Here is a 10,035-nt window from a genome sequence, read left to right on the forward strand (position 1 = left end):
GAGTACAAATTGGTTTGGCTAGTTCGAGTTGCTGGCACAACTCTATGTCTGGTTGGAGAGGCCGAGATTTAATTAATTCAGAAGGCAAAGCCTTTATCCTATTCTCCTTGAGCTAAAGTCACTTAGACTTCGCCCAAGATCTTCGAGGTAGATCTCCAGGACCTTCACAGACTTGTTCTTCGGTCGTCCACAGTCACTCTTAGAGCTCAGAATTGACACCTAACCGTCTAGTGGATGCATAGTCCACAAGAGTAATAGGTTAAGTTAAGTTTCGACTAGTTCTTCAGTGATGCTCAATCACTTGGCAGATTTTAGGCTCTGGGTTTTTTCCTCCCTTAGGATTCTCTCAATCTCTTTCGAGAGGATTGGTTGGTCTGACAAACTCTCGTCAATTCTTTCTGGAGCAGCCAATCATCTAAAGTTGAAGTGGGGTGGCTATTTATAGTCGGCGCAATGCCAAGGTTTGAAATGACCAACATGGGTACTTGCCACCTAACAGACAACCGACACGTGGAGTTATTGTCAGATTTTAAAAGCGGCCTGTGACTTACTTGCAGCACAAATCAAGTCGACTCAACTGCACCTGATTCTTCTTCGGAGTCCTGAAGAACAACGTCTTGGACTCACAGAGAAAATCACGGCGCACGAAGAGATTTCAAAGTCTTCACTTGAAGAGGTTTGGATTAAGCATACATCAAAGACCTAGATCTCAACTTTCACTTAGACTCCCTTAATAGTACGGTTTGCCCTATGACACAAATAGAAGAAAATGAAACTAGAAAAAACAGTCTTCACTACGCTTCATTATCCTCTCTGTGAGCTGATTGTTTCTCGAACAGGCAATCCCAAAGTATTCATTGTCATCACAAATTTTCGGGGTCATAACTCTCATGTTAAACCAAATCCTCAGGGACTTTCACCTATGTATACTCACACATTAGTACCTTAACTATTTTGTCATTAATCATCGAAAACCCTCTAGGGGGCAGTAGATGCACTTACAGAATCTGTGGGAGTGCATTGGGTATGAATAAGAAGGAAGAAACAACAATGCACATATGTGATCTTGAAGAATTGGCAACATGCATATGAATAAGCACGTCACACATATTGTAGCACAATATCACAGAGACTTGAGTTTACAAATCATACATGAATCATCAGAGGAACTAAGAAGCGTATATCAACTTAGGTTGCCCTCCCAAATACATCTTGAAGATTCTAATCATCATGTTCTCCCTCTTTGGCATCAAAGCTAACCAATAAGATGAGGACATAGGCACTAGTCGTCCCTGGCGCCGGGCGGTGAAGAAGTTGAAGGAGGCGCATCCAGTTCTTCAACTGTGTAATGCTTCTTCAGAAGAAGCCAAGAGCGCTTAAGTGCTTCTTCACTGGCATGTTGATTGACCTTGACCTTAATCATGTTGTAAAGTTGGTTCATCTCAGAAAACATCAGTTTATGCTCATTCTCAAGATTGTCAGTTGCTACCACTTCTGACATCCCCGTTGGCACCAGTAAACTTCCTCTTTGTACAAAAGGATTGGTCTTCAAGCGCATATCAATGAGCCCATTCTCTATGAGAGACCGGACGCATCGATCTTTTGGAGCATGTCAGCTTTGAACGGTCTGGCGCCCCTTTCCCTTTTGGCACCCCAGACGCGGAGTAGATGTTCGCTTTTATCCGCATTCTCGTGGACCAAGTTAAAGTTTCCACCCATTACTACGGGTGTCAATACTGATGCCACTTCCTCTTCTAGCTCGGAGAGGAATTGCACTCATGTTTTTTAGTGCACCAGTAAACTAGTTCGCCATTTTAAATGAATTAATCTAAAAGTTGTGATAGTTAAACTCATTTATGTAGTTTCTGTTTTGTTGTCCTCTTCACTTTCTGGTAGCAGCTTGTCTGCTGATTACTTTCTCATAAGTTACACCACATACTTGAGCAGGAAAAAGTTGGAGGAAAAGTAATTCACCGTCAAGGGGGTGTTATATTTCTCTTTCGTGGCAGAAACTATAATTACAGGACTCGTCCAGTTTTTCCACTTATGCTCTGGAGACCTGCAGCACCGATGTACCCTCGCCTGGTCAAAATGGTGCCGGATGGCTTAACTTCAGACGAGGCAACACAAATGCGCAAGAGAGGGCATCAATTAACACCAATTTGCAAACTTGGTAAAGATGTTTATTTTCCATGTATGTTGCTTTGAACCATACTTTAAACATCGGATGCTCAGTAGATAACATAGTAAGGAGAAAGAAGAGCCCTCCCGCAAAAAAGGCGAAAGCAATCCGAAATCACAAGTTGATGCATGTTGCATGGCTTATAAAATATACCAGTCAATTACTCTAATACGACAAGTTGATGCATGTTGCATGATATATTATTCATTGTTCAAAAAATAGATAAGAAAAGAAGATCTCCTAAACAAGGCCAAAGTAGTCCTTGTTGCACAATTGTATGCCCTTTTTTTGGTTCTACCTTCTACGTTGTACTTATGTTAAAAAACAATTAAAGATGTAATGCCTGTGACCAAACTCAGTGTAGAGTAGACACTCATACTTGCTTTGCCTCAACTGGTTAACTTGCTATGGTTTGGTCCTACAGCCATACGTATGGCGAAAAAACTGGATGATATCTGAATTTTTTTCCCTATTTCCTATAGCCTTATTCCAGCTTTTCTGAATTTTCTTAGTACGGTGTATATCATATATCCATATACAACATTTTGATCTGCACGTTTCGATTGTATGGTTGAGTCATTGGGCCATATCCTGTTGCTCGTACCAGAGTCCTCAATTCGTTTAATTTTGTACAGGAAAAAATGGTGTTTATGCTAACCTTGTGAAGGAAGTTAGAGAAGCATTTGAGGCATGTGATCTTGTCCGAGTTGATTGCTCAAGTCTAAACAAAAGTGATTGCAGAAAAATTGGAGCTAAACTGAAGGTTTGATTAATCTGTTGTATTGTGTTGTTATATGGTTGTTTTGTTCAAAGCATGAGTAACTGTACCTTGCAGGATCTAGTTCCGTGTATCTTGCTGTCTTTTGAGTTTGAACATATACTGATGTGGAGAGGAAATGATTGGAGATCATCTCTTCCTCTGCCAGAAGTTGTAAGTGATCAACATCCGTTCTATGGTGAAGAAAAAATGAATAAAATGGAAAATGATTCAGCAACTGTTCCGACTTCTATCGAGGTGGTCAATAATGCAGCATCTGTTTACAACAGCATCTTGAGTGAACGTGAACGTTTTCTGGAAGATCCCTTGAATCCTAGTCTTGCTAATGATATGGTGCTAAGTTCTCCATTTACAGTCCCTGGATTGTGTAATTCTAAGAGTGTAGCTGTAACTGAAATCTCAGTTGTTGGTCCATTACAACTTTCTACTTCAGATACAGCGATTCCAGCTCTTACGTCACAGTTTTATGGCCGAGGTATCCTATCAGGCAACAGTGAAAATGGAGATCCAGTTCAAAGGTCTCCTGTTGACTCTGGGAAGTCTGAACAATATCCAGATGTGGTAGAAACTTCCATTTGTCCGACGAGCAGGAGTGATGTGGTCAGCAAATTAGAGACTACGAGGAAAATTAGTAAATATTTGAATGGACATGATGGTGTAAAGAGTTATTCAACCATGTTATCCTGTGTGGAGGGAATGTTACTTCTTTTAGAACAGGCCACATTAACTGGAAGGGCAAATGTCTTGGATGAAAATGAGTTTGTTGATGCTGATGTGATTTATCAAAAGTCTGTTGCCTTTGCAAAGACAGCTCCACGAGGTCCACTTTTCAAAAGTGCACGAAGGAAGTCCGGCCTTCGGAAAAGCATGCCAGATAAGAGCGTAAGAGTAAAGAAGCATTCTATAGAACATGAAGAACCTAGTGATGTTGAAAGGAAATATGATGTCGACAGACGATTGGGAAAGCAGAGAAATGATCTTGCACAAGAGTTTCTATCGGATGTGGTTCCACGAGGTACACTGAGAGTGGATGAACTAGCGAAGTTACTTGCTTAGATATGGCTGCTCTTTTAGTAACAATGACGGCATGCAAAATATGCATACCCTGTACTTTGACATGGTCAATGGGTGCAATGGAGCATGTATGTCATGCCGTGTTAGTCCAGGGCAGGATAGCGGCTGGAGGGAGGAGGAAGATGAACCAGCAGCCTTGGATTGCGTTGAATTTCAATGGCAAAACCGAAGGAAACTGAACTTGCCCCTCAATTTTTAGACTCAAGAATTGTTTAGAAGTACTCAGTCAATTGCGTTGGATTTCGTTGGATTGCGTTGGATTGTAATGGCAAAATCGAAGGAAACTGATTTTTGTATTCTTCACTGGCGACATTTAGGCGGAGGGTGTGATGTTGGTGAAAATAAAATTACCCTTGTTCTCTTCCCACTGTGACGGTGCCTTATCGGGTAGCGGTAGGGAGCCAGAGATGTCCACGTATTTGATCTTTCGGAATTTCGGTTTTCGTTCTTGTAGATGATTCCATGCAGATTTGACCAGTTATTGTTAGTGTTTGGTGCTTTTGTTCCTTTGATCTCTTTTGGCTTCGGTGCACTTCTCTGACATTTTGGTGAAGAATTTTGTTGGCGCCAGTTCTCTCTCAATTGTGTTTCATGGCGACATTGCCAGCAACTCGAGCTACAGTTCGAAATGGAGGAGGAGGAAGGGGATCGACAACTCGTCCACGCTACGTGTCAGGGACCTTCCCTAGCCCATACGTGTACTTGGGCTGGCCCTTGGATATCACATGGGCTGGGCCTGGCCTGCCACCATCGACTGCTACGAGCTACAAATAGCAGGAGTGGAAGCAACGGAGAATCCATCCACGTAGGATCACGAACCCGGCGGCGGCGGCTCTCTGTTCTTCTACGTCCGCCCCCCTCCTCTACATTGGTGTATCCATGTCTCTTATAATCACGGCTAAGACAAGAATTCTTGTGTGAGTGCTATAGATCGTGTGATACATATATCTGGTATCTAACATCTGGTATTCGGAGCCAGTCCTCCATCCCTTTCCGCCCCAAATTGTCTCTTCTAGTCATTGCCTTCTTCCTGTTTGACAAAATGTCTAGGTGGTGGAGCAAGCAATTTATCCAATCACCGTTGATGTGATGTATTCCCTCTTTGGTCCCTTCGGTGTTGAGCGGTTGGTGGTGTATCCCCCAACAATATCAGAGGATGGACAACCATGTGTGGCGGCGGACATGCGGTTTTGTTCGGCACACGCTGTGGCGCACACGTTGGCATACTGGGATGGCCACTGCATCTACTTCCGGTGCTGTCGGCTACAAATGTGGAACGCAACGCCTGACGTGTTGTCCGCCCCAACCTTACCACCAACGCGCACGGCAACGCCGGATGCGTTCATGGCGGGCGATACTGCTGCCTCGGCACACTCCACCGTCTTGGACCCCTCAATCAACATCCCTACGGCGGCCAGCACCAGCACGCCGCCTCACGTCCTGTTAGACTATGTATAGCTTCTGTACCTATGTACGTATATGGTACATATTGTAACACAACCATTATATATAATGAGATAAGCCACCCCTAGAGGGTCGTGCTGGTTCCCCAAAACTTATTGTCTTACATGGTATCACGCTAGGTTACGATCGCTTCCGCTTCTAAACCCTAATACCCGCACCGCCACCGCAGCCACCGCCGCCTTCACCGCCGCCGCCGCGCCACCGATCGCGCCGCCGCCATGTCGAGCGCCGCCACCACCGGTTCCACTGCTGCGGGCTTCCTCCCGGCCTCTCTTGCGGCTCTGCTCAACCTCCCGCTCGATGCTGTCTCTGTTCCGGCTCCGATCGGGACAAGGAGCATCGGCTCCGTCTTCTCCACGCCGCCGGCGCCCTCGCTTGGGCGTGACCTCGTGGTCCACACCGCGGCGCCGCCGTCCGCTGCGGACTCCGCAGGCGTCGTCCCGCCGCTCCTGCCGCAAGCGGATCATACTGCCCCGCTGGCGGGGTTGGCGGCGTCCGCCCCGGCCGCGGGCCTTGCGGCGTCCGCACCGGCCGCGAGCTTTGCGGCGCCCGCCCTGGCTGCGGTCCCGCCTCCTCCCGCTTCGGTGCCTCCGGCTGCCTCCATGGTGTTTGCACCCCAGGCAGCCTCCTCGATGGGATCGTCTTCGCCGCCACCGTTTCACTTCGGTCATCTCATCACCATCAAGCTCTCCGCCGACAACTACATCTTCTGGCGTGCGCAGGTTCTCCCGCTCTTGGGGAGTCACTACCTGCTAGGCTACATCGACAGATCGCTTCGCTGCCCACCCGCGCTGGTAGACAGCGTGCACGGTCCAGTCTACAATCCGGCCCATCGCGTCTGGACGGGGCAGGACCAGGCGAACCTCTCCTCCATCCAGGGGTCGCTCTCGCCGGCAGTTGCCGGCCTTGTTGTCTTCACGAAGACGTCTCATGAGGCCTGGACCATCCTTGAGCGCACCTTTGCAGCGCAGTCCCAGGCTCGTGTCTCTGCACTTCGTCGTCAGCTCGGAGAGTGTCAGAAGCTTGACTCCACTGCCACTGAGTTCTACAACAAGGTCAAGGGCCTCGCCGACACATTGGCCTCCATTGGACAGCCCCTCACCGACTCCGAGTTCAACTCGTTTATTGTCAATGGTCTTGATGAGGAGTATGATGCCTTAGTCGAGATCATCAACGAGCGGGGCAACTCGACACCCATGCTGGCACACGAGGTTTTCTCTCGGCTCCTTCTCACTGAGCAACAGGTCGAGACTCGCCGCACCAGGGGCACTGGCTCCCTCTCGGCCAACGCCGCCACCAAGGGTGGCCGCTCTTCTTCATCACCCCGGTCTCCCTTGGGGCTGCCACCGTCGCCCGCCTCGGCCCCCCCACCTACTGCGACCTTACCGGGGGCTAGCGGTCCACGTGTGTGTCAGCTTTGTGGCCGCGATGGGCACTGGGCCTCCAAGTGTCATAAGAGCTTCCAGCGAAGCTTCCTTGGTCTTGGCAATGACGGCAAAGATACACGCAACAATGCCCGTCAGGTCGCCATGGCTGATCGTCCCGCGCCGCAGAAGCAACAGGGACACACTCAGTCCTACTCCATCGATCCACACTGGTACATGGACTCTGGGGCGACAGAGCATCTAACCAGCGAGATGGGGAAGCTTCACACTCGTGAACCCTATCATGGCTCCGACAAGATCCACACCGCCAATGGAGCAGGTATGCACATCTCTCATATTGGTCAAGCATCTCTTCTCACTAGACATGCCAATAGGAGTCTTCAGCTTCGCAATGTTCATCGAGTTCCATCTGTGACCCGTAATCTTCTTTCAGTTCCTAAACTCACACGTGATAATAATGTGCTTTGTGAATTTCACCCTTTTGATCTTTTTATTAAGGATCGGGGCACGAGGGACATTCTTCTTAGTGGGCGGTTGTGCCAGGGCCTCTACCGTCTGGAGCATCCTGGTGTCGCTCGTGTTTTCAGTGGAGTTCGGGTCTCTCCGTCACAGTGGCATGCTCGTCTTGGTCACCCGGCCACACCTATTGTCCGTCATATTTTGCGTCGTCATGAGCTTCCTAGTTTGTCTAGTAATAAAGATGTAGCAGTGTGTGATGCTTGTCAGCAGGGGAAGAGTCATCAACTTCCTTTTTCGGAGTCCAGTCGTGAGGTGAAACATCCTTTAGAACTTGTGTTTTCAGATGTATGGGGTCCTGCTCAGACTTCTGTCAGTGGTCATAATTACTATATCAGTTTCGTTGATGCTTATAGTCGCTTTACCTCGCTTTACCTTATTAAACGCAAATCTAATGTGTTTGATATTTTTGTTCAGTTTCAAAAACATGTTGAACGTCTTCTCAAGCACAAAATTGTTCATGTCCAGTCAGACTGGGGGGGGGGGCGAGTATCGCAACCTCAACTCTTTCTTTCAGTCGCTTGGGATAGCTCATCGTTTAGCATGTCCACATACACATCAGCAGAATGGTTCAGTCGAACGTAAGCATCGTCATATTGTTGAAGCTGGTCTTACTCTTTTGGCCCATGCATCTGTTCCGTTTCGGTTTTGGAGTGATGCTTTCACCACTGCATGCTTTCTCATCAACCGTACTCCTACTCGTGTTTTAAACATGAAGACTCCCATTGAGGTTCTCCTTAATGAACAACCTGATTATACCTTTCTCAAGGTATTTGGGTGTGCTTGCTGGCCGCATCTTCGTCCATATAACAAGCGCAAGCTTGAGTTTCGTTCTAAGAAGTGTGTTTTTCTTGGCTATAGCTCTCTTCATAAAGGTTACAAATGTCTTCATGTTCCCACTAATCGTGTCTATATATCTCGGGACGTCGTGTTTGATGAGCATGTTTTTCCCTTTGCCAACCTTCCTGTGTCCATTGTCGAACCACCATCCCTGCATTCATCCTCTGTTGCTTCTGACCAATTTGATGATGTTGCATACTCTCCTTTGCTGTTACCTAACCATGGTGCAGGAACCGGACGTGGAGCTCGTTTGGAGCTGTTGGAGGATTCACCATCATCATCGTCGTCTTCTGGTGGGCACGTCGATCGCCCTATGTTGCATGGCATCGATTCGCGTGCCCATGCATGGTCACCCGACGAGCCCGTCGCGCCGAGCATCTCCACTGCTCGGTCCGTTTCGCCAGCGGCCGCCGAGTCGCCCGCGGCTCGGCCCGTCACGCCGTCTTCGCCTGCGGCTCGGCCCGTCACGCCGTCTTCGCCCGCGGCTCGGGTCCTCACGTCGCCTTCATCAACGGATCAGCCCGCGACACCGGCCGCGCCACGGCCCACTATGCCGAGCTCGCCATCGGCCCGGTCTGTGATGCCGGAGTCGCCAGCTGCTTCGTCTGCTCTGCCGGTTTCGCCGGTGGGTCGGCCTTCTTCGCCAACCGAGTTCGAGGCTACCGTGACTGGCTCCTCGTCACCGGCTGACTCGTCAACGTCGCCGTCCTCCAGCCCGTTGCAGGCTGCTCCGTCGACCTCGGTGGTTCCTGTGTCCCGACCACATACACACAGTCGCAATGGCATTTTCAAACCTAAGGAACGTAAGGATGGTACGGTTGCTTGGTTGGCTGCTTGTTTGGCTGCTGCTGTTGCTGATCCATCTTCTGAGCCTCGCTCATATCAGGCTGCCCTGCGCATTCCACATTGGCGAGAGGCTATGGAGCAGGAGTTTCATGCTCTTCTTCGTAACAAGACATGGACTCTCGTTCCTCCACCACCACGGGTAAATGTTATTGACTCAAAATGGGTATTCAAAGTGAAGAAGCATTCGGATGGATCTATTGAGCGGTACAAAGCGCGACTTGTTGCTCGCGGTTTTCGGCAGCGTCATGGTCTTGACTATGAGGACACCTTCAGTCCTGTCGTCAAGCCTACCACTATTCGGCTTCTTCTCTCCATTGCTGTTTCTCGTGGTTGGTCACTTCGTTAACTTGATGTGCAGAATGCTTTTCTACATGGATTTTTGGAGGAAGAGGTTTATATGAAACAGCCGCCTGGTTTCTCTGATCCTGATTGTCCTGACTATATCTGTCGTCTTTCCAAAGCACTATATGGTTTGAAGCAAGCTCCTCGTGCCTGGCATGCCCGCCTTGCCTCTGCCCTTCGTGCTCATGGGTTTGTGCCGTCTACTGCTGACACTTCATTATTTCTTCTACAGAAGCCAGAAGTCACTATGTATCTTTTGGTATATGTCGATGATATTATCCTTGTCAGCTCTTCTCAGTATGCTGCTGATGCTCTTGTCTGCTCTCTTGGTGCTGATTTTGCGGTCAAAGATCTTGGGAAGCTTCACTACTTTCTTGGAGTTGAGGTCACTTCTCGTGCTACTGGTCTTGTCCTTACGCAGAAGAAGTACTCCTTGGAGTTGTTACAAAGAGCTGGCATGCTGAAGTGCAAACCGACCACTACACCAATGTCGTCTACCGACAAGATAACAGCTGTTGATGGTGAGCTTTTGTCTCCTGCGGATGCCACAGAGTACAGGAGCATTGTTGGTGGACTTCAGTACTTGACGATCACGAGACCAAATATCT

The 10,035-nt window shown here is 48.5% G+C and overlaps 1 protein-coding gene across 1 annotated transcript in view; it reads left to right on the forward strand.

Moving 5' to 3' along the window:
* LOC123069766 (CRS2-associated factor 1, chloroplastic) overlaps nucleotides 1–4,398 on the forward strand; it is an 18,712-nt gene extending 14,314 nt beyond the window's left edge. The window contains exons 3-5 of the mRNA XM_044492705.1: nucleotides 1,948–2,173; nucleotides 2,818–2,945; nucleotides 3,018–4,398. Of these exons, the coding sequence (XP_044348640.1) occupies nucleotides 1,948–2,173; nucleotides 2,818–2,945; nucleotides 3,018–4,016 (1,353 nt within the window). The 3' untranslated portion in view covers nucleotides 4,017–4,398. The remainder of the gene's footprint in view (nucleotides 1–1,947; nucleotides 2,174–2,817; nucleotides 2,946–3,017) is intronic.
* Nucleotides 4,399–10,035: the final 5,637 nt, after the last annotated feature.

This window comes from Triticum aestivum, chromosome 3B (assembly GCF_018294505.1).
Source record: "Triticum aestivum cultivar Chinese Spring chromosome 3B, IWGSC CS RefSeq v2.1, whole genome shotgun sequence".
Lineage (NCBI taxonomy): Eukaryota > Viridiplantae > Streptophyta > Magnoliopsida > Poales > Poaceae > Triticum > Triticum aestivum.